The 25,437-nt window shown below is 43.3% G+C and overlaps 2 protein-coding genes across 4 annotated transcripts in view; one reads left to right on the top strand and one right to left on the bottom strand.

Moving 5' to 3' along the window:
* The window catches only part of LOC311083525 (cytosolic phospholipase A2 gamma-like), a 138,597-nt gene extending 129,468 nt beyond the window's left edge, over positions 1-9,129 (top strand). For all 3 annotated transcript variants that reach the window (XM_084115113.1, XM_084115112.1, XM_084115114.1), the window contains 4 exons: positions 4,580-4,657; positions 4,734-4,888; positions 6,848-7,013; positions 7,095-9,129. In XM_084115113.1, coding sequence (XP_083971239.1) covers positions 4,580-4,657; positions 4,734-4,888; positions 6,848-7,013; positions 7,095-7,252 — 557 coding nt within the window. In that variant the 3' untranslated portion in view covers positions 7,253-9,129. The remainder of the gene's footprint in view (positions 1-4,579; positions 4,658-4,733; positions 4,889-6,847; positions 7,014-7,094) is intronic.
* The window catches only part of LOC311083523 (cytosolic phospholipase A2 gamma-like), a 251,611-nt gene that overhangs the window by 176,248 nt on the left and 49,926 nt on the right, over positions 1-25,437 (bottom strand). The window lies entirely within an intron of this gene.

A 25,437-nucleotide genomic window follows, 5' to 3' on the forward strand; every position in this document is an offset into this window, starting at 1 on the left:
AAGAAACCGGCTCAACACGTAAGCTATAAAACCTAGCGAACGTGTTAGGTGTCGCCCAGCCCGCAGCTCAACAGATGTCTGTCAGCGAGGCGCCATGTGCCAGCGCCCAGGAAGAAGCGACACTCCTAGGGGAGTGGGCTTTCAACCCAGGCGGGCAGGGCACGCCTTGGGCTTCGTAAGCCAAGGCGATGGCATCCACTATCACGTGGGCCATCCTCTGCTTGGAGACAGCCTTCCCTTTCTGCTGGCCTCCGTAACAGACGAAGAGCTGATCTGAGGTCCTGAGGCTTTGCGTTCTGTCCACGTACAGACGCAGAGCGCGAACGGGACAGAGAAAAGCCAGGGCTGGGTCTGCCTCCTCCGAAGGCAGCGCTTGCAGGTTCACTACTTGGTCCCGGAAGGGAGTGGTAGGAAACTTGGGCACGTATCCGGGCCGGGGTCTCAGGATCACGTGAGAGTTATCCGGGCCGAATTCTAGGCATGATTCGTCGACCGAAAATGCATGCAGGTCCCCTACCCTCTTGATAGAGGCCAATGCAACCAGGAGTACTGTCTTACAGGACAGGATTTTTAACTCAGCTGATTGCAGAGGCTCAAAGGGTGGTCTCTGAAGTGCCGAAAGGACCAGAGACAAATCCCAAGAGGGTATAGAGAGTGGACGAGGAGGATTCAGTCTCCTCGCTCCCCTCAGGAACCTGACGATCAGGTCGTGCTTCCCCAAAGACTTACCATCAACAGCATCGTGATGTGCGGCAATAGCGGCAACATACACTTTAAGGGTGGAAGGAGACAGCCTTCGCTCCAGCCCTTCTTGCAGGAAGGAAAGCACGGCTCTGATCGAACAAGATCGGGGGTTCTCCTCGTGAGAGGAGCACCAGTCAACGAACAGGTTCCACTTCAACGCATAGAGGCGCCACTGCAGGGGGTAGGTCACCTAGAACCTCCGCGTCCCGTCCAGGGACCAGACATGGAGTTTCCAGAGGTCTGGACGCGGGTGCCATAGGGTGCCCCGTCTCTGAGAGAGCAGATCCTCTCTCAGAGGAATGGGCCAGGGAGGGGCTGTCGCATGGAGCACTAGTTCCGGGAACCAGGTCCGGTTGGGCCAATACGGCGCAACTAACAAGACCTGCTCCTCATCCTCCCTGACTTTGCACAAGGTCTGTGCAAGAAGGCTCACTGGGGGAAATGCATACTTGCGTAGGCCCCGGGGCCAGCTGTGTGCCAGAGCATCCATGCCGAGGGTCCCCTCAGTCAGGGAATAGAACAACTGTCAGTGAGACGTGTCCGGGGCGGCAAACAGATCTACCTGTGCAGTCCCGAAGCGCCTGAAAATCAGCTGGACCACCTGGGGATGGAGTAGCCATTCTCCCGGTAGCACCTGCTGCCGTGAGAGCTCGTCGGCTGCACGGTTGAGCAGGCCAGGAATGTAAACAGCACGAAGCGACCTCAGATGCTTCTGACTCCAGAGGAGGAGATGGCGGGCGAGTTGTGACATGCAGCGGGAGCGTAGACCACCCTGGCGGTTGATGTACGCAACGGTCGCAGTGCTGTCCGTACGGACCAGTACGTGCTTGCCTAGTAGCAGCGTTTTGAAACGGCTCAGTGCAAGACGTACTGCTAACAACTCGAGGCAGTTGATGTGCCAATGCAGTTGAGGCCCCGTCCACAGATCTGAAGCTGCATGCCCGTTGTACGTGGCCCCCCAGCCGGTGGTAGAGGCATCCGTGGAGACCACAGAGTGCCTGGACACTTGTTCCAGGGGAACACCTGCCCGCAGGAACGAAGGGTCCGACCACAAGCTGAGAGTTTGGCGACAGTGCGGAGTCACTTGGACCCGGCACGAGCCGCTCTGCCACGCCCATCTCTGGACTCGATCGTGGAGCCAGTGTTGGAGCGGCCTCATATGAAGCAATCCGACCGGCGTAACCGCGGCTGCAGATGCCATATGCCCCAGGAGCCTCTGAAAAAGTTTCAGTGGTGCCGCTGTTCTGCGTCTGAGCGTACTCACGCAGTTCAACACTGACTGGACACGGGCCTCGGTGAGGCGCGCCGTCATGTTGATCGAATCCAACTCCATAACGAGAAAAGAGATCCTCTGCCCGGGGATGAGTTTACTCTTTTCCCAGTTGACCCGAAGCCCTAGGTGGCTGAGGTGACCAAGCACCATGTCCCTGTGTTCGCAGAACTGCTCTCTCGACTGGGCCAGAATAAGCCAGTCGTCGAGGTAGTTAAGGATGCGAACACCACGCTCGCACATGGGAGCAATGGCCGCCTCCGCGACTTTCATGAAGACGCGGGGCGACAGGGCCAGCCCGAAGGGTAAGACCTTGTACTGATATGCCCGTCCCTCGAACGCAAAGCGGAGAAACGGTCTGTGTCGAGGGAGAATCGAGACATGAAAGTACGCGTCCTTCAGGTCGATCGCTGCAAACCAATCTTGGGGACGGATGCATTTGAAAATGCGTTTCTGCGTAAGCATCTTGGACGGTAGCCTGTGAAGGGACCGGTTCAGGACGCGCAGGTCCAAGATTGGTCGTAACCCACCACCTTTCTTGGGTACAATGAAGTACGGGCTGTAGAAGCCGGTCTTCATATCGGCTGGAGGGACCGGCTCGATCGCGTCCTTCGCCAGTAGGACTGCGATCTCTGCCCTGAGCACAAAGCTCTCGACCGCATCACCGAACAACCCAACCTGGGAAAGAGGGGCATCCAGGAACCGATATTTATCGGTGTCCCTCATATCCGCCAGGTTGAGCCAGAGGTGGCGCTCCTGGACCACCAAAGTGGACATCGCCTGACCAACTGAACGTGCGGTTTCCTTCGTCGTGCGTGCGGTTGCCACACGGAGCTCCCGGAGGAGCTCTGGGTCAGAACCACCATCGTTCATGTCCATGAGCGCCTGGGCCTGGTGGACCTGCAAGAGCACCATGGCATGGAGGGCGGAAGCAGCCTGTCCACAGGCCTTGTAAGCCTTCGCCGTTAGACCGGACAAAAACTTACAGGCCTTGGACGGGAGGCGTGGATTACCACGCCAAGAGGAAGCGGACGCCGGACACAGCTGCATCGCGACGGCCCGCTCCACTGGGGGAATATCCACATACCCCTTAGCTGCCCCGCCGTCGAGGGTGGCGAGGGGGGAGGAGCCACTAGAATGGCTTCGGGCACTATACGGTGCCTTCCACGTCCTAGAAAGCTCCTCACGCACCTCCGGAAAGAAAGGTACCGGGGCGGCGCACTGAGAACCAGCACGGCCCGCCCCGAGAAACCAATCGTCCAACCGAGAAGGTTCGGGACGTGGTGGAGGGTTCCACGCAAGCCCAACCTTCTCGGCGGCCCGGGAAAGCATAGCCGCCCATTCTGGATCGGTCTCGGACAACGCTACACGCCCCGAAGGGGGCAACGCAGCCGAGTCGTCATCTCCAGAGGACTGAAGCTCCCCCTCTGATGCTGCGATCGATATCTGATCATCAGCTGGAGCCCCAAAGGAAACGGTTGGTCGTTCCGGAGAAGGACCAAGACGTTCACTAAGGGGCCCCAATGGCAACAGCGCTTGTGAGGCGTGAGGGGCCCGCGGAGGTTGACTCGAAGGGGAAGCCCTCACGGTAATCCTCAGATCACCCTGGTCATGCACCGAAGTAGGCCTATTCTGCGGGGCAGAATAAGCGCTAGATCGGGGCATAGGCGAGGGGACTGCACCTCCCTTGAGGTAAGCGAGTCTCGATCTAAGCGCTGAGATAGTCATATTCCCGCAATGGGAACATGAACTATCCACAAAAGCTGCCTCAGCGTGTTGAATGCCCAAACACGAGAGACAACTACTGTGGCCATCTGCTGGCGCCAGGAAACGACGGCATCCAGAAACGCACAAGCGGAATGACATCTTGAAAAAGACGCAGGGTCACGCTTGTGTTGCTCTTTTAGTAAAAATAAAAAAAGATTTGGAAAAAACACTCTCTTAGTGCTGAGGCACCCAGGGGTAGCCGCAGTGTGAATGCACACACACAGGGGAAACGCCCACCGAACCGACACACACACACAGATACAAACAATAGTGCTGTGAAAACAGCAGTTGTGAGCTGCAATGCTCGCGGCCACCACTGATCGCGCCGTCACACCAACACTGCAACAGAGAGATGATCTCCTTTTGAAGCCTTCAACAGCGCTGATTCTTATAGACAGAAGTCTCATAGAAGCTCGGCTCCGAAGTGAAAGACAATGTGTGCGTGCGCCCGCTTCCTGTTTATACCCGTGCTGCGGGGCGGGGGCGCGTGACGCGATTCATGCAAGCCAACGTTCATTGGCTCGTTCTGTAGACACTCGAAGTTGATAGGGCTCCCTGAAGTGATCCCAATTACGTCGTCACGTCGACGTTACGTCGAACGTGAGTGACTGAAAGGGAACTGTTTTTTACAGACTGATGCCACAGAAGAACCTTTAGACATCCAATGATGTACTTTAAATCTGAAGAATCTATCATGAAACATGTCTACTAATATGTCAACTAAAAACATATACAGAATATAAAACAGTATCAGAACCATTTACTAAATTTGAGAACCACTGCGAATTTGTTTTACAGATCTTTGGAAGAGTATTTTTAATTGCATGGACGGGTGGATCTGGGGCAGGGAATATGACTTTCTTTACAACATGAAAGGTGAGAACAGAAACTCATAGACAGATGATAACTGGAAATTCATTGTGAATAATATAATAATGCTGTGATCTCTCAGATGCAGCATTGCCCTCCACTCTTCTGAAAAATGAGACGAGAGACTTTGAAGACGCTGGACTGTTGCTCAACTCCCCCTATTTTCCAGTGCTGAGAGAAGAGAGAAACATCGACCTCATCATTTCACTGGATTTCAGTGACGGTGATCCTTTAATGGTATTATACGCACAGAGAATTCACTCATAAAAGTTAATTTAAAGGTGGGGTATGTGATTCTCTTTTTTGTCCATTTTTTCAAAATCACTTGAAATCCTATTCCTAACCCACTTACAGCCACTGAGTTAGAAGCACTGAAATGAAAATTAAGCAATTTAATCATCTGTGGAATGGGCAGGACTCGAAAAACTCCAGCCAATCATTTCCAAGACTACCTAGAATCATTGGACAGTAAGTTCGTCAATCAAACGGTCGTACCATACCATACTTCAGAAGAAAGAAATTCATAAAGGATTGAAACAACATGAGGGTGAGTATATGATGACAGAATTTTCATTTTAAAGTTGAGTATTCCTTTAAAGAAAGAAATCCCCTAGAAATCATAATTTACTCTCTCTCATGTCGTTCCAAACCCGTGACTTGTTTCTTCAACAGCAGATTTTTGACATTGTTAGTGACAGAGTTCAGACTAATCTAAAATAAACACATTAACAGATCATTTCAAATGCTGTATGTCAAAAAACAAGAAAGAAAACCATTTAAAAATAAAAGCATGGGTTTTCATCTAACCATATTAATTTATAATACCTGAGTGCTGTCCGTTAGCATTCTCATTTATCTCAGAGAGGGTTTCTCATCTTGACGATTTTGGTGGATACTTTTAAGCCTTTTAATCAAACAATAATGCCCATACACAAAATAAATATATTTGAAATATATTTTCACAATATATTTGTAATATTTTTTGGAATATATGCAAATATTCGAAATTGGCCCAATAAATATATTTTAGTTAAATATATGTAAATATATGTTTGATTTTTTAGTTAAATATGTGAATATATTTATGTCAATATATTTACTAACAACATATATGTTCATATATGTTTTAACTTTTGCAAATTGTTTCATTTGAAATATATTTTGAAATTTAAAAAGTTAACATTTTCACAAACAAACAACACATTTTCAATTTATTTTTTACATTTTTATTTATTTCATTTTAAATCTGATTTCAGCTATTTTTGAGTTTTTACAGAATTGAATACAGTTATTTAATAGTGTGTGTATGCAGTGTTAGACACTGAGTTCTATCTATTGTTTAAAGGTCCTGTTCTTCGTGATCCCATTTTTCAAACTTTAGTTAGTGTGTAATGTTGCTGTTAGAGCATAAATATGACCTGTAAAATTATAAAGCTCAAAGTTCAATGCCAAGCGAGATATTTTATTTAACAGAAGTCCCCTTTCAAAGCCTACAGCGAACGGGTGGTTTGGACTACATCCCTCTACTTCCTGCTTTAATGACGTCACTAGAACAGTGTTTTGACTAACCTCCGCCCACAGGAATAGGCAAAAAAAAGGGGCCGTGGTCTTATTGCGCTCACTGTTGTATTTCACTGTTGGAGTGTCACTGTTATACTTGCATCATAAATATTGTGCATATTTTCAATATTTAAATGACTTCAGGAAAGATGTCAATAAAACACAACAATAAATCTAATAATTGCACTTAGTGTTAGGTGCCACCTAATATGGCCTAGTAGTCCTAGGAAAGCAACTGTCATTTTACATTGAAATGTAAGTACAGTATTTATTATAGCTGTGTGTCATAATACTGTAGTGAAATATGGTAGCCTACTGTTGTGTATAGGGGAAAAGGTAGAGGAATTACTATGATCAAAATACATTTTCGACTCTTCTTTAGCTAAACATTTTATGACCATATATTTTGTCATATATTTTACATTACATGTTATAAATGTAAATATATTTCACACTTAACATCATATATTTTTGTTATATTTCAGAAAATATTTCAAAATGATAAATTTAAGTGAACAACAATGCAAATATATCTCAATGTATTTGGAATATATGCCACATATATTTTTGACACTTTAAAATATATTTAATTTATTTATTTATTTTCTCTGTGGGTGTGCTGTTTTTCTACTGCAGACAGTGAAGAAAACTGCTGAGACGTGCGGGGAACTAAACATCCCTTTCCCTGAGGTCAACATTCCCAATGGACACTCAGAGAAACCGATGGACTTCTATGTGTTGAAAGGCCAAAACACTCCAACCGTGATCCACATCCCTCTCTTTAATGTGGTCAACTGTGGAGGCAAGTTATGATCTTACAATGTCCTGAATAAAACTGAGATATCAACTGTGTTCTGATTTAAGTGTGTTAATGTTTCTTCAGATGATATTGAGAAGTGGAGGAACAAATATGCCACTTTTCAAGGTCCTTACAGCGCTGAGATGATCACTGATCTTATGGAGGTCGCTGGAAAAAACATCACAAACAACAAGGACAATTTGCTGGAGCAGATTCGTCATGCCATGAAAAACACAAAATAATAATAACGTGTAATAATAAATGAAGTTTCATGTAACAAAGTTCGGGAGGAGCACGTTCAGGTAATCAACCAATCAGCACAAGAGGAAGCTGGTATAAATAAGCCTTTCCTCACCTTCTGTCTCACGACAAGTTTCTCAGCATACCTCCACCATGTTACCAGTACAAATTGACTGACATTATTTTAAATACATCTAGTCTGTGAAGATTGAAAGCATATTCGTCTAAAATAATAATTCTGTATTTTCAGCTTCAGAATCATGAATATTGTTATTCTGGTGTCTCTATTGTCCTGTGCATTGTGTTTCCAGCACCAAGTTCAAGCCTATTCATCGCTAATGCTTCCAGCTCGAACACCTAGCTTGCAGTTATCTTAACTCAGTAATTTGCCATCTAACTAAATGTTCACCATGCTAATTAAAACACTCTTACCTCTGTAAAGCCGTCACAATAATTCATAATTATGATCATCTGCTGTTATTCTACAGCTCCTTGCCGTCAACTGGGAAATACCGGGAAATACACATAATATGGAAATACAGCCAGACGGAGGTACCGTGACCTAAGCCTAGAACGTCCTCTGCTGACGTTTTTTCGTAGGCTACACGAACACATGCTTTTCTTACATTCAAAACTACCAAAATGTGAAACACTTCAATAATTAATGAACCAGTCTGCACACTCCACTATAGGCTAACTTAAAATCAGAATCAGAAATACTTTATTGATCTTTATTGATGCTATTGATAACCCGGGGGACAATTCTTGTGTCACAGTTGATGTGCACATCAAGACATTTAAAGAAATATAAATAATAAAGCTGGTAAATAAACAAGTATATGCATGTAAAAAGTATAAATATAGGCTATACAATATGAAAAAGAATTATAAAGGACTATGGATATGCAGCCTACAAGATTTACAGTACTAGTAAATAAATAGAAGCAGAACTGCAGCAAACTATATTGCACACTGAATATTAAAACAGAGAATATTGCACAGAATGTGAAGTACTGCACTACAGGGTCCAGTTTAATAACAAAGGGTCCATGAGTCAGACACTTTACTATCTTGAGGCCACGAGTTACTATCTTGAGGCCACGAGTTACTATCTTGAGGCCACGAGATAGTATCTTGAAGCTACGAGTTAGTATCTTGAGGCCACGAGTTACTATCTTGAGGCCACGAGTTAGTATCTTGAAGCTACGAGTTAGTATCTTGAGGCCACGAGTTACTATCTTGAGGCCACGAGTTAGTATCTTGAAGCTACGAGTTAGTATCTTGAGGCCACAAGTTACTATCTTGAGGCCACGAGATAGTTATAATAATTTTTTTTGCCAAAGTGGGACTAGGGGAGCTCCGTACTCCCTCACACATATTAATCAAATAAATCGATACGGTGGTAAAAGGTCGGAAGACCAAAAGTTTCATGTGGAGCATTCGGAGATTTTTTTTTTCCTGAATTACTGCTGGTTGTGAATTGTGCTAAATAAGTTGCCTTATCTTCTCTGAAAAGCATTCCAGACATTCAGCTGACATAAAACAACAGTTTAATTAAACGAAAAAAAAATAAAATAAAACTATCCAGTGATGAAATTTTTTCTGTGTTGACACAAATCTTGGATGTGTCCATGTCCTAACTGCTGGGATAACGCATGACGCGTCCAATTCGCGAACTAATGACTCCTTTGAACCGATTCATTTTTTCCAATAAATATATTTTAGTTAAATATATGTAAATATATGTTTGATTTTTTAGTTAAATATGTGAATATATTTATGTCAATATATTTACTAACAACATATATGTTCATATATGTTTTAACTTTTGCAAATTGTTTCATTTGAAATATATTTTGAAATTTAAAAAGTTAACATTTTCACAAACAAACAACACATTTTCAATTTATTTTTTACATTTTTATTTATTTCATTTTAAATCTGATTTCAGCTATTTTTGAGTTTTTACAGAATTGAATACAGTTATTTAATAGTGTGTGTATGCAGTGTTAGACACTGAGTTCTATCTATTGTTTAAAGGTCCTGTTCTTCGTGATCCCATTTTTCAAACTTTAGTTAGTGTGTAATGTTGCTGTTAGAGCATAAATATGACCTGTAAAATTATAAAGCTCAAAGTTCAATGCCAAGCGAGATATTTTATTTAACAGAAGTCCCCTTTCAAAGCCTACAGCGAACGGGTGGTTTGGACTACATCCCTCTACTTCCTGCTTTAATGACGTCACTAGAACAGTGTTTTGACTAACCTCCGCCCACAGGAATAGGCAAAAAAAAGGGGCCGTGGTCTTATTGCGCTCACTGTTGTATTTCACTGTTGGAGTGTCACTGTTATACTTGCATCATAAATATTGTGCATATTTTCAATATTTAAATGACTTCAGGAAAGATGTCAATAAAACACAACAATAAATCTAATAATTGCACTTAGTGTTAGGTGCCACCTAATATGGCCTAGTAGTCCTAGGTCCTACTGTCATTTTTTCCACACGACAGTAGGATCTTCCGGCTCTCCAATCAAATAGAGCAAAGACGGTTCTACAAGCACAACTACACAATATGATTACAATATCGTTAACAGTTTTTTACAAATATTTAAATAAATCAAGATTCCTCAGGGAACCTACATACCATAAGACGTTCCCTTTCAACGGAACTCAACGCTGCGTCAGTAACTGACAATATGGGGACGTTAATACCCACTTTGCCATGCTGACCAATGCACTGTGAAGGTCACCAAGCACAACTTTGTCAGGCTTAAGCGCTGAAGGACTGTGAGGCAGTAGACCTTTGGCAGGCCCAACGTGTTACAGTCCGAAAAAATATACAAGTTTACAGTCCCGTAAAACAAAGTAATAAAACAACAAAAATAAAACAAAATAAATCAAAGACATTAAACTAGACGAATATGTTCACAAACTCACAAGAAACCACAATATACGATATAGGTATAGCTCACGACTTTGCAGTAGCACGTTGGCTCGACTTGGTAAACAAGTCCTGTTCTGGAGTCTCAAGTCCTGTTCTGGAGTCTCAAGTCCTGTTCTGGAGTCTCAAGTCCTGTTCTGGAGCCCTTTTCTCTGGCACCACAATTAATAGGTAAGTGTCATAAGGTGATATCTTCCACATTCAGATTGACATATATCCCCACCTTAGAACAAAACAAACTTTATACAAACTAATTTCAATAAACATAATAAACAAGACCACCATAACTCAAGCAAGCAAGCAAGCAATCAATATCTCAGAGGAAACTTGAAGTTAATCTCTCTTCCACTTCCGTTCAGCTTTTCTACATTCTTGTCTAAGAGTGCGAGTTACATTATTTAGCCAAGGTTGAGAGGTTCCCTTGTGTTTCTTTAGTTTAAGAGGGGCAACACAATCTAAAGCAGAAGTACATGACTTCGTAAAAACCTCAACCTGCACTTCAATTTCCTCTCCAAAGGCTTTGTCTGTAACATGCGATAAATACAATTCTGAAAAAAGATTTTAAGTTGTAGAATTAATGGACCTACCATAATGTAAAGGCTGAGAAGAGATTGGATGGATATAAGAACAAACAGCATCAAATACCACTGAATAATGGTCAGAAATGCCCACATCTGAAACTTCCAGGTTTGAAAAAGAAATACCAAATGATAACACAAGATCTAATGTATGACCTTTCTTATGAGTAGGACCAGTAACATGTTGTGTGAAATTAAAAGATTCAATAAGAGAAAGAAATTCATTAACCAATGGCTTTGATGGGCAGCATAAATGAATATTAAAATCCCCAAGGACCAGAAGTTTATCACAGCTAGACACCAAACCAGAGAGAAAATCAGAAAATTGCTGGATGAAATCCTTATTCAGTTTGGGAGGTCTATATACCACAGCACAGAAAAAAGAATCCACAGTATCAATCTTCAATAACTGTACCTCGAAACTCGGATATTTGTGTGGATAGTAGTCTGCATTTAAAAGTGTCTCGGAAAACAGTGGCAAGCCCACCTCCTCGTCCTGAGGTCCGTGGAGAGTTCAAAAAGTCACAGCCTGGTGATGTCAGCTCACCCAGAGCCATCTGATCGCCAGGATTCAACCAGGTCTCAGTAATAAACAGAAAGTCCAGCGAACGTGACATTATAAAATCATTCAAAACAAAAGCCTTGTTTGATACAGAACATGCATTTAAGAGACCCATTTTTATGGAGGTGATTTCTGTCTTTTCCAACGAGACACTGGGAGTATATTTTAACATGCTAAGATTGTTTACATTAACTCCCCGTTTTTCGTCATTTTGACCATTCAGTTGATGGCGGTGAGAAGACCAAATGACTGGAATATGACTGTCAGAGGAAGCCATCTGAAAACTGCTATAGCAGCGGCGTGATCCACGATGCACATACCGTGGTTGGCGCGTAATTCCCAGGGCAGCACATCGATTATAAACTCCGGCTGGCAAGCGGGGCGAGAATTTTAAACGTAGCAAGTCGGATGATGAATAGTGTAAAGCCATATCGAAGGAATGATATGATTGAAATTGACGATGATTAGCAGGGAGAGTCAAACAAACCAAGAAAGTTAACAGGGATAGCATTATCAGCTTCCGCTTATAATCCAGAGTTAGAAGACGCTCAATCCTACCATGGATGGATGAACAAAAGATAGGTATCAGGTGGTATCACCCTTGTGCGCGTCCTTCACCGCAGATCTTGACAAGAACGGTAGAAAAAACAGTTGCATAGTCTCCAAACCATGAACCGAAGACAGGGACAGAGTGATATCAGCCTGTTGCACGTCGATCGTTTGCAGAAAAACAGCAGAGCAAACAGAAGCGTAGTCTCCAAACCTGCGAGGACAGTCCTTTTCCAAACTCCTTCTAAATCCTTTTAAATCCTTTAAAATCGCTTAAAGTTCATTTAAAAACTTTAAAATGTCTAAAAACGCTGGAGAGCAGCGGCAGAAACACACGCCAGCGTTCGCTCAGACCGGCCAAATTACTGTGAACAACTCAAATTACTGTGTGTCTTTTAACCTAAAACTTGGGTACCCCACGTACAGACACAACATTATTTCACTGGGTTCCAGTCCACTGCATCATAACGTCATAACCGCTTGCGCTACCTGAGCTCGAATTTGCTGGCTTAGCTCCCAGCAACCCGGTTATGATTTTCACACGATTTAATATTAATACATAAAACAAACAAATAATCAGAATGAGTAATATGTCCGGAAGGAATAACAGAGGGGAAGTATGGAATGTGGATGAATGACTAAGTGCTATCAGGATCGCGTGTGCACCCGCTTCTCCAATAGCAGCATCAACAGGTGAGAAAAGTGTGTGTGGTTGTTGCGTGTATGTGTGTGTGTGTGTGTGTGTGTGTGTGTGTGTGTGTGTGTGTGTGTGAATATGTGTGCCAGTGCTGCTGCTTGCAGTGGTGAAGAAGGTCACTTTTTCACAAGGACTCAATATGCCTCGACCCAGAGAAACCTAAATGCATCAGTAACCAATTCAGATGCATGCTGTGACACCACAGCCTTGCTCCCTAGAAGCTCAGTGTTATAGGTGCTAGGAAAAACCCTGAAGCCTCCATGCTCAACCGTTTCTGACTCTGGACTCCAGTGGTGGACAGTAATGAAGTAAATGTATTCCTTTCTGTACTTAAGTAGCTTTTTTGCGGATCTGTACTTTACTGAAGTATTTAAATTTGGGAAGACTTTTACTTTAACTCCACTACATTTCAAAGTCAAATATCTTACTTTTTACTCTACTACATTTTCAAAATCAGTCGTTCCTTTTTATTTATGAGTGGATAAAAACTTAACTGGTCAAATGAGCCACCAATCACAGTAGCCTACAACGTGCGCGCTTTGTTTTGAACTTGCCTTGGTGGTGTCTACTAAGCGCGAACCAGAGCCGTTAAATATGAGAGTTGTGACCATAGACAGTATATAAGAGGTTGCGACACACACGGCTTGTTCAACTTGAACCGGCGCTGCACAGACCGATCAGTTTATGACATCAAAGTATAGAGCGAAATCATTCACCGATTGGTCTGTGCAGTGTATCATTTCAAGTCGAACAAGCCTACTGTGATCTCGCCGCCGCGCGGCCACGTGATTCGTGTAGCTCTCAATAGTTCCAAACAATTTGTGTAGCCAAAAATTTTAAGCGGGGCAGAAAGCAGAAGCTATTATTGCAGCAATTATCGGTAAATACTGACGCATAATGAACATTGCTTATTACGTTGACACTAAAATGACTTGCATATAATAGCTTTTTTTTCTTCTGAGGAGTAGCAGAAACACTGCATTAATATGTTTTGGTGTTTAATTTTGTAGGGAAATTGGCTGCTCCCATAATGTAGTGTGTATATATATATTCAATGGCATTGTGCAGGTTTATGTGAATGTATCATAACATTAGGATGTTTATAATTATGACCATAGATGCTCGTGAAAAATATGTACAGTAAATACTGTAAATGTATTATACCTTATGTGATCAGTCCCCTTCCGTCCAAAAATAAACACACAAAAAATGCATTAAATTCAAATATATATATATATAGACTAATTAATGTAATTTTATTAATAGATTGATGTGCCAAGAGTGACAGAGTCTTCACGTAGACTGAGTTAAGCAAGAGTCTTGTGACAAAAATTATAATAGGACATTATAGCAATAAAAAAATCATAGTACTTGGATACTTAAGTACACGCCCGCCGACAGGGGGGGACAAACGGGTCTGTTGTCCCAGGCCCAGGGTAGAGGGGGGGCCCAGAACTGGGCCCTCATTAAATTATGGAATAATTTAAAATTATTTTGTTTAAATAGGCCTATTTGTGGAAATAAATATGTAATATTTGAGTTACATAAAAGGTTTTTATTGTTTTCTTCCTAATTGTCCTTGAAATAGTGGTCAAGAACCCCTCCACCCCCCAACACAAAAATGGTTTGGCCACTGATCAAAATTTGATGTTGTCATTTGATTTGAAGTTCAGTTCAGTTCAGTTCAAAATGTCCGGTCAGCTCAAGTCCGGTGCTCAGAAAAGGAAAGAAAAGAGGAGAAGAAGAGAAGAAGAAAATAGAGCCCTGGGAGATTTTCTAAACAAAAATTTAAAAAAAGTTGGTGATGGTGAAGCTGTAACTAGTAAAGTCAACGTAGAGCAAGGTAAGAAACAGCGCAGCCAACGTTTACGAGACTTGTCAGGGGTTTTCCTGCATTTAATTTTTTTTAAGCAATTTTTTTTTTGTCCTGCCAAAGAATGAATGACTGCTGCGCTTGACAGGGCGATAACGAGCAGATAGAGCCCCGGCCGCGCGCGCGCACTCTCACATCTTCAAACAACACAAGCGCTGTCTTGCGCTCTCTCCCTCGCGCATATTAATCAGTCAATTGACACGATAGTAGAAGGTCAGAATACCGCAGTTTGAAGTGGAGCATTTGGAGATTTTTTCTCTTGAATTACCACGGGGTGGAATTGTGCTAAAAAAAACTTTGCCTTTGCCTTTTTCCACTTCCTGCTCGGCTACTGTTCGGACGCTCTTGCTTACTGCTCCGCGCTTTGCTCTATCGCTTTTACATTTTATCTCCTATTTTTTTATATTTTATCAACTAATTTTAACTTCAGCAAATCAGCACAGTGCTCATACGACAAAGTTTGGATTACTACAAAAATTGAGAATTATTTTACCCGACCAGCTTACATTCCGGGAAAGGAAAACACAACTGTCTACAAGGATAAGAAAATGCCTCTTCTGGAATCTACTTGCTGCACCAACTGCCACAGACTTTTACAAAGGATTGCAGTTCTTGAAACAAAGTTACTTACGGGACCACCAAACCAGACGGAGCACACAACAGAGCTTCGTCATGGACACCCTCAGCATACCGGTGAGTCCCATGAAACTAGTGCTCCTCGACAGGTAGAGAAACAAGCCGATCGACTTACAAATTGATGGCACAAACAGGGAGCGAGACCCAAAGGCACTCGAGACATCAGATTGTCACGAGCATCACATATTGCCGCAGTAGCATCCTCTACCCCAGATACAGCTCTGACAAGGACTGCAAACACTGGTCTCCTACCACCGCCTATACATCTTGAAAACAGATTTGAAGTACTAAGGAATGTAAATGAGGAATCCCCAAACGTGATGAATGTGATCGAACACAGACTGAATGGGCCAGTAACTAACACTGATGCTAACTGGCGCTCAAGGTCGAGCAGACAGCGGCACTCAGCTCAGAGCGCAGCCGAGCCCAGGACTCTGATAGTGGGGGACTCCATAATCAGAAACATTAGCAGCAGGGATACAACTACATGCTGCCTTCCACAAGCAACAACTTCTGATGTAAACAGGGAACTTCAGAACATTCTGATGAAACATAAGACTGCAAATCGACTCATCATTCATGTGGGGAAGAATGATATTCATAAAGAGCAGTCAGAACTCCTTAAGAAGGATTTCAATGAACTTTTTGAAACACTTAAAAGACTGAAAGTTCAAACATTCATCAGTGGACCTCTCCCAGCAAGAGGAACAAACAGGTTTTCACGGTTACTTGGGCTAAATACATGGCTGCAAAAAACCTGCAATATAAAAGGAGTAAACTTCATTGACAATTTCAATCTTTTCTGGAGTCAACGACAACTGTTTCATCGGGATGGCCACTACCCAAACAAACTTGGTTCAAGAGTGCTAAAGGACAATATCTACTTCTCCCTCAATCATCCTTCTGCAGTGTGTGCCAATCCACTCAATCTGAACGGCAAAATTTTGGAAGAAACTGTACAGCACCTTAAAACATCAACCTGCACTCTTGACACACTTCCCACATCATTTTTCAAAAGTGTGTTAAACAGTTTAGAAGCAGATCTTCTAGAAGTGGTAAATGCCTCACTTCTCTCTGGGAGTTTTCCAAACTCCCTAAAAACTGCAGTTGTCAAGCCCCTCCTGAAAAAGAGCAATCTGGATAAGACCATATTAAGCAACTATAGACCGATCTCAAATCTTCCTTTCATAGGCAAGATCATTGAAAAAGTTTTCTTTAATCAGCTGAACAAATTCTTATGCTCGAATGGATACTTTGACAATTTTCAATCTGGTTTCCGACCGCACCACAGCACAGAGACAGCGCTCATAAAGATAATAAACGATATTCGCTTAAATACTGATTCAGGCAAATTATCAGTGCTGGTACTACTCGACCTCAGTGCTGCATTTGACACTGTCGATCACAACATACTTCTTGACAGGCTGGAAAACTGGGTGGGGCTTTCTGGGATAGTCCTAAAATGGTTTAGGTCATACTTAGATGGGAGAGGTTATTATGCGAGTATAGGAGACCATAAGTCTGAGTGGACATCCATGACAAGCGGAGTCCCTCAAGGCTCAATTCTTGCGTCACTCCTGTTCAACCTGTATATGCTCCCAATGAGCCAAATAATGAGAAAGAACCAAATTGCTTACCACAGCTATGCAGACGACACACAGCTCTCCTTAGCCCTATCGCCTAATGACTACAGCCCCATTGATTCCCTGTGCCAATGCATCGATGAAGTCAACAGTTGGATGTGTCAAAACTTTCTTCAGTTAAACAAAGACAAAACTGAAGTCATTGCTTTTCGAAACAAAGATGAAGTTCTCAAGGTGAATGCATACCTTCACTCTAGGGGTCAAATAACTAAAAATCAAGTCAGGAATCTTGGTGTGACACTAGAGTCAGACCTTAGTTTCAGTAGTCATGTCAAAGCAATAACTAAATCAGCATACTATCATCTGAAAAATATTGCAAGAATTAGATGCTTTGTTTCCAGACAAAACTTAGAGAAACGTGTGCATGCTTTCATCACCAGCAGGGTGGATTATTGTAATGGACTCCTCACTGGCCTTCCCAAAAAGACCATAAGACAGTTGCAGCTCATACAGAACGCTGAGCAGAACCAGAACACATGAACACATCACACCAGTCCTCAGGTCTTTACACTGGCTCCCAATTAAATTTAGGATTTATTTTAAAGTATTATTACTGTTATATAAATCATTCAATGGCTTAGGACCTCAATACATTGCAGATATGCTCACAGAATATAAACCCAACAGATCACTCAGATCACTAGGATCATATCAGCTAGAAATACCAAGGGTTCACTCTAAGCATGGTAAATCTGCTTTTAGCTATTATGCCAGCCACAGCTGGAACCAGCTTCCAGAGGAGATCAGATGTGCTCCTACAGTAGTCACATTCAAATCCAGACTAAAAACACATCTGTTTAACTATGCATTTACTGAATGAGCACTGTGCCAATGTTCGTCCGACTGTTTGTACTGTACTGTATTTTATTTTTTATTTTTCTAAACTGTTTTAATTATTCTTATTTCTTTTTATTATTTTAATTTCTTCTATGTAAAGCACTTTGAATTGCCATTGTGTATGAAATGTGCTATATAAATAAACTTGCCTTGCCTTGCCTATTACGGAGTGGCTTGGTGGGTAACATAGGTGCCTTGAATGATGATGCTGACTCAGGTGAGAGGTGACTAGCTAGTGCCTCTTCAGCTTTCGGCATCGCCCCATACCCGTACTGACTAGGCCCAGCAATATTAGAATAGGTGGAAGTCTGAGGTATATAAATTCGAAAGGAAACCAGTCTTTTCCAGGACCTCGACACCTTAGTGTGGAGGTCTGGAAAGAACAGTAGGCACCTGTGTGGAGGCTGCAAACGAGAGGGCAGAAAGCATGTATCTAGTTTACATTTTGTTCTAGACTCCTGCCTATCTGCTGGCCACTCAATACTCAATTTTTTCACAGCTCTAGTGAGCACCTCTATTAGTTCCTCGCTTGCAGGAGACTGGGGTGACGAGTCCTCAGTATCTCCTGTTCCAATACTAACAACATCCAGCTCCTCAGAACTGGATAGTTGCAGTACTGGGACTTCAGCCTGGGCGGAAGAAACCGCAGCGCATGCTTCCAAACCCGGGACTGAGGCACTGGATCTGGCAGGTGAAGGCTGAGATAGGGCAGAGCCCGTCTCAAACCCCTCTTTCAGATCCATTTGCGAACCCCACGACTGAAGTCACCGCTCTGCCTCGACAGAAGCGGGACCCGAGCTGCGGGGAGCGCAAACCAAACCACCCGCCTCAAAGAGTAATCAGTGGGAACGCAGCGTTCTAAGAGGAAAACGCTCGCAATCAGCTCCCTTGAGAGCTGACTGGGCATGCTGCATACCCAGACAAACAACACATAGTTGGTGTGTATCCCCACCCGTAATATAGCGAGTGCAAGGATAAACACACTTCCTATATTGTTGTTCACTCGCCATCTCTATATAGTTTTATTATATATATATATATATATATATATATATATATATATATAGATACAGTATATAACTCTGGAAATAACAGAATGTTTTGGATTCTGTTATTTCCAGATTGTAATTCAGATAAAAACACTCCCATTTAAAGAGAACTCTAACCGTACTGAAGAAGGGAGTGGCATCACATTATTATGCAATATTTTTTGAGGCTATGTGAATTGTCACAGGTCGGGATGGGCCAAGCCGGACTGCGCCCACCCCTGAACCAGGACCACCCTGAGGAGCGTGTCAGAGACGAGACGGAGACGGAAATTAAAGGAATAACAGTTCTTTTTATTAAAGTTAAAAGTAATTTGAATAACCTAAACTAAAATCTTCCTTTCTTCTTCTTCCCAGGAATCGAGGCAATGCAGTAGTCTCCGGGGCCCACTCCCACGCCGGTGCAAGGTACACAGTGGCCTGTGATGGACCGGTGGGTTTCCACAGGTGAGTATGCGGTCGGGGCTGTTCCTCTTCCCATACTGATGCAGGGTTCACAGGGACCTACGACGGACAGGTGAATTTCCACAGGTGAGTAGACGGTCGGTGCCTTTCCTCTTCCCACGCCGATGTAGGGTTCACAATGGTATGCGATGGACAGGTGAGTTTCCACGAGTGAGTAGATGGTCAGGGCTCTTCCTCTTCTCACGCCGATGTAGGGTTCACAATGGTATGCGATGGACAGGTGAGTTTCCACAAGTGAGTAGATGGTCAGGGCTCTTCCTCTTCTCACACCGGTGCAAGGTTCGCAGTGGCCTGTGAGGGACAGGTGAGTCTTCACAGGTGGGTCGGTGGTCAAGCGGGATGCGGTTGTCTCACCCCGACAGCCTGGACAAGCTTCCTCGGGGACGAACAGAATGGCGACTTCAAGCAGCGTGCACAGTTCTCACATTCACTCTCTTGAGATGTCCACTTTTCACTATGCGGGCAGACTGACAGGTGCACAGTGAGCTCAGGTCAAACCGGTGGGCGGGGCTTTGGCGAAGGATAGCAGAATCAACACTGCAGGTAGAGTGTGCAATTCTCACGTGTGTTGCAGGAAGATGGACACTTCACGCTAGACAGGTGGGCTCTGGAGCTGCAGCAGACTCGAAGTCCACAGGCTAAGCGGGCCTTCTTCTGAACAGGCAGTATCGACACTGGGAGCAGAGGATACAGGTTTCACGTGTGTTACCGGGAGATGAACACTTTACATCAGACAGGTGGGCTATGGGGCTGCAGCAGACTCAAAGTCAACAGGCTGAGCGGGGCTTTTTCTAAGACAGACAGAATCAACTTCAACAGCGGTACACAGTTCTCACACGTGTTGCAGGGGACAGATACTTCACACCGTGCAGATGGGCTAGGGGCTGGAGCAGACTCAAAGTCGCAGGCTGAGCGGAGCTTCTCTAGGACAGACAGGATCAACTTCAACAGCGGTATACAGTTCTCACGTGTGTTGCAGGGGACAGATAACTTCACACCATGCAGACGGGCTTGGGGTTGTAGCAGACTCGAAGTCACAGGCTGAGCGGAACTTCTCGAAGACAGACAGAATCAACTTCAACAGCAGTATACAGTTCTCACGTGTATTGCAGGGGACAGATAACTTCACACCGTGCAGGTGGGCTTAGGGCTGCAGCAGACTCAAAGTCAACAGGCTGAGCGGAGCTCCTGCTAAGACAAACAGAATCAACTTCAACAGCAGTATACAGTTCTCACGTGTGTTGCAGGGGACAGATAACTTCACACCATGCAGATGGACTTGGGGTTGTAGCAGACTCAAAGTCAACAGGCTGAGCGGAGCTTCTGCTAAGACAAACAGAATCAAGGTTGCAGATAGAGTGTGCAGTCTCACGTGTGTTGCAAAGGGGCGAACACTTCTCACCATACAGGTGGGTTGACAGGCAGGTAGCGAACTTAAGTCAACAGGCTGGGCAGAGCTTCTTCTAAGACAGTCAGAATCACTACTTCAAAACAGAGAGGTTAGTTTGACTCACGGATGCTGTTCCTTCTAGTCCTCAACAGATGGGGCCGATCGACATTATTAAGCTCCAGTTACTGACAGTAGACCAGCATGGCACGTGGGGAGTGCACGGCAAGAGAGAATAAATCTTCCACACACATACGGCAATTTCACTCCAAACATGCAACGTGAGGGGGGAAACGTCAATTTAGGCACTACAATCCACTTCAATAAGTGCAGATAAGGCCAGCACTCACCCAGAGGTCTCCGTGCCACAAGCAACGAGCTTCAATGTTGGGAAAGGATGTTTCGGGGTTTTCCTCCACAGACATAGACAGGATTCACATCACCGTTCCAACACGGGGGAAGAGGGTAAGAGATCGAACATGAATCAGTGTAATTCACTCAGTGACGTTTAGATAGCACAATCAAAACACTCCAATCCACCTTAAATTCAGTGTTGAAACATGCAGGTAAGAGATCCAATGGTCGATTACTTATCTCTCTCCCTTCCAGGCAACAGTGTGTTTTCACAACTCTTCCACGCTCCTCGAGTCCCCTCCAACAACACTTTCCCTTGCACACCACAATTCTTCTCTGCAACACTCAAATGGAACGACTTCTCACGGGGGAGAACCACACAACAGTCTCTCTTCACTGGCTTTTTATATCCTTCTCAATGCCCACATGGCTTCGTCATGGCTCTAGATTAATTCCCCACACCTGATGTCGATTTCCTCATCCCGGTTGGCAAGGCAACAGATACACATTTACACGGGGGGTGGTGTGTCCTTGTTATTGTACCGGAGGGGACACAATTGCGGCGAACTTTAGTTCCGCCCTCTCATTTGTCACACCGTGACAGAATGCTTACAGATGTTTTTACAAAATAAACACTTGTCTTACTGTTATTCTCAATCAATTTAATATTTCTCCAAACTCAGGTCACTGCTGTCAAAACAATTAAGATAACACAAAACCTTCCATGTTTTCACACTATTTAGATGCAGAGGTAATGTCTCCACAACACAGCAAAACCAGCCAAAAATAGCTTTTTGCTTAGGTATTAAAGTTTTAATTTGATATGTTTCTGTTTTCATTGGGTTTGTGGTTTGAAAATGATCTGCTCCATATAGTTCAAATACATATTAGCTTTTACACTTCTATGCATTTAGGCATGGTATACACAGTACAGTAACCCTACGGTCCACACCCACCCCAAGGAAATTACATGGAACACTTTTTCTGTTCTCTGGAGTTCATGTTTATCACCTCCATCTTCCACGATGATATCTAGACCTTTCCGATAAAAGAGGCTCTTTGTGTCTGATCTGAGAGTCGACGGCTGCTGTGCTGATACTGGTGAAGCATTACAATTTTACAAGACTATACAGGAACAGTGAGTATATGTTTTAAAGTTAGTTTTTAGTTTAAAGTTACCAACTTGCATTTAAAAAAAAAGAACTGTGGCATAATAATCGATATTTGAGGTATGACAAATTTTTATTAAACAACTGTCAAGATTTTCAAAAGATGTTCCCTATTAGTTTTGTAATTAAAGATATTAACTTTAATGTTTGACTCTGTTCTTTTATAGATGGGAGGATCTAAACCCCAGGAAAGGTAATTCCTCAGACTCCTGTGATTAAATCTGTGCACTTAATTATATATATAAGTACTGTACTGCATCACAATTAACGTCTAAAAACTGGATAATTCTGACAATTTTTCTAAAATATATAAAATGGCTGTATAAATTCAGCACTGGTCTGTCTCTTGTTGCAGTGAAGTGAGAATCGAACACTCTCTGAATAAGAACGAGAAGGAGTTTGTCGCCAGAAGGAGAAATGATGTTCTACAAAGCCTGAAGAAACTTAAGATACCCTGCAGTGAGGTAATATTATACTTTGTTTATCTGCCTGGATATTTATAAATGGTGTTGTAGCTGATGAACATCAATTGTTTGCTAAATCAATCTGCGTTTCAGAATGAGGTGCCAAACATTGCATTACTGGGATCTGGAGGAGGAGAAAGAGCCATGGTGGGTTTGCTGGGATCCCTGGATCAACTCCAGAAAACAGGTCTTCTGGACTGTGTGCTTTACCTGAGCGGAGTCTCTGGATCCACCTGGTACACACACACACATACTCACACATGCACACTTACTCACACACACACACACACACACACACACACACACACACACACACACACACACACAATCGCATGCTTACTCACACACACACACACACACACTCAGGCACACGCACACACTCACTCACACCCGCACACTTACACACTTACACACACACCCGCACACACACTCACGCTCTCTCTCTCTCTCTCTCTCTCTCTCTCTCTCTCACTCACACACACACACACACACACACACACACACACACAGGTTGAATGTCATAAATGAGAGCTTATGTTGTTCCTCTGAAGGTGCATGGCCTCCTTATATCAGGAGCCAGACTGGTCCACCAAACTAGAGACTGTGAAAAACAAGATCGTCCAGAGACTCAACGGTCCTGCAGTCAGCTGGGGAGATGCTTATGACAAACTGAAGAAATATTATGAGAAAGACCTATTCAGCTTGACTGACGTCTGGGCAGCGATGTTTGTTACAGATTATGTGAAAGAGGTCTGTAACTATTCATAACACAACCCTCAATGATGTATGATCTTAAAGGAATAGTCTACTTGATAATTAAAATTCTGAGGAATTTAAAGAGGAGGAAGAGCCTTTTCACAGTTCCTAGAACTATTGGTGGAAGTTCGCGTGACCAATACTAAGGCCTCTTAGTTTTCATTCCATTACTATGAATGGAGAAGCAGCATGTATTATCATATACTATTGAGATGAGACTGTTTAGTGTTTGTAAGATGTCCCCTGAAACCTGCTATGATATTTTCTATATGTAATGCAATACTGGAAGTATTGGTCGGCGTGTTCGTACCGCAGGAACCGGGAATGATTTTTGTTCTAGGAACTCCTTTTGGAGGAACTAATTTACTCCTCCTTCAGAGTCGGTGTAAATCAGCGCTATAGGAACTATCCGTGAAGTTAGTGTTCGCTGATTGGCCGAACACAAGCGAAACACCAGAACCCGCCAGTTTTTGTAAAAGCTGTGTAAACACACAGATTATATACTATATATATTTACTCCACAAACTAACTCTATGAACATGTAAAACACTAGCTACGTTTACATGGACACAATCGGAATGAAATCAATCCGATTGATGAATCCGAACAAGGTGTTTACATGAATGATAAATAAAGTAATCGGGTTGATGTGCGCGTTTATATGTCACAAGTTTCAAATCGGATCTGATGTTTTGACATGCGCACACTGCACAAATATACAGAGTTTCCCGCTTTTCGCGCATAAATATTCTCATCTATTGGTTCTTTATTTGTTTTAAACAGCAGACGTAATATTAATTCGTCTCTGGTCATAATTTAGAGCATATTAACCGTTTTGCCGTGCTGCTTATTGATCACGCAGTAAAAATGCCCCTCCCCGCGGCCAAAACCAGACGTCTGTGGATGAGAATCCAAGACTGGTGGGACGTTGTCCTGCTTTACTTCACAGACGCGCGAGTGAAATTAGGATTTTAGAATGACGGGAAACTTATTAATATGACACTTTATTCAACAGGAAGAACAGCTCGTTCCGCGCGTCATACGTCATTACGCTATTTAACGTCATTGCACATGCGCAGTCCTTACAGTTTCGGTTTTCAATCCGATCAAGTGTTTACATGTTCTCTCGATCGGATTACAAAAGGGATAAACCACCCCTTTCAATCCGATCGAAATTTCATTCGGATCGAGCTCAATCGGATCGATTAAGGTGTTTACATGAAGGTTTTTTAGTCCGATTGAGCCGTCAATCCGATTATAAGTGTCCATGTAAACGCAGCTAGTGATAGATGGACCTCTTAACCTTTACGCTGAGAAGAAAATCCAACGCGACTCTGAGGAGAACAAGAGAAACATGATTATGTATTTCTGCTCAGCAACACTGGACATCAAACACACGGCATACGCTAATAACTCTTCAATGAGAGCTGTGTGTGTAAACCTCACTCCCCTGATCTCAAGAGTAACAATAGAGACTGCGGTCTTTAGCTTTCCAGGCCGGAGACCCTGGATAGAATCAGAACGGGTAGCGAGAACCGGTTACACTAGCAGGTGTTTTTCACTTAAGCTTGATTGTGACTGAATAAATTGTCCCAGTTCTCTCCTACACCAACATGATAAATAACAGCTGCTGATTTTTTTTCTCTTCAGATTGACGAACACACACTCTCAGATCAGTGGGACCAGAAGAGTAAAGACCCGTTTCCAATCTACACAGCGATCGACAAGCAATGTAAACAGAGCAAAGATGGAGGTCTGTGTGTATGTGTGTGTGTGTGTGTACTGTATGTGTGTAAGACAGACAGAGTTACTGTGTTTGTGTCAGCTGTTATATGGATGCGTTTCTGTCTGCAGACCCCTGGTTTGAGTTCACTCCACATGAAGCCGGTTATTCCCTCACTGGAGCGTTTGTGGAAACATCCAACTTTGGCAGCAAGTTTGAAAATGGCCGTAAGATCAAGAACCAGCCTGAGATTGACATGCTGTACCTGCAAGGTAACAAACTGTTACAGGAGAGTTTATTAATATTTATAATATCAACTCACATCCTCTTGATTCTCCGTTGTACATTGACCTGAATTAGAGAATAGTGTATAACAGATCAATAGTATCTGGGATTGATCTGGAGATCAGGGGTCTCATTTATCAAGCCTTTGAGAATTACTCACAAGAACACTGCTAAGAACTGACTTAAGAGTAAAACAATTCTTGGCTCAGAGCAGCTTTTA

Source organism: Abramis brama, assembly GCF_963993115.1.
Source record: "Abramis brama genome assembly, chromosome: 5".
Taxonomy (NCBI): Eukaryota; Metazoa; Chordata; class Actinopteri; order Cypriniformes; family Leuciscidae; genus Abramis; species Abramis brama.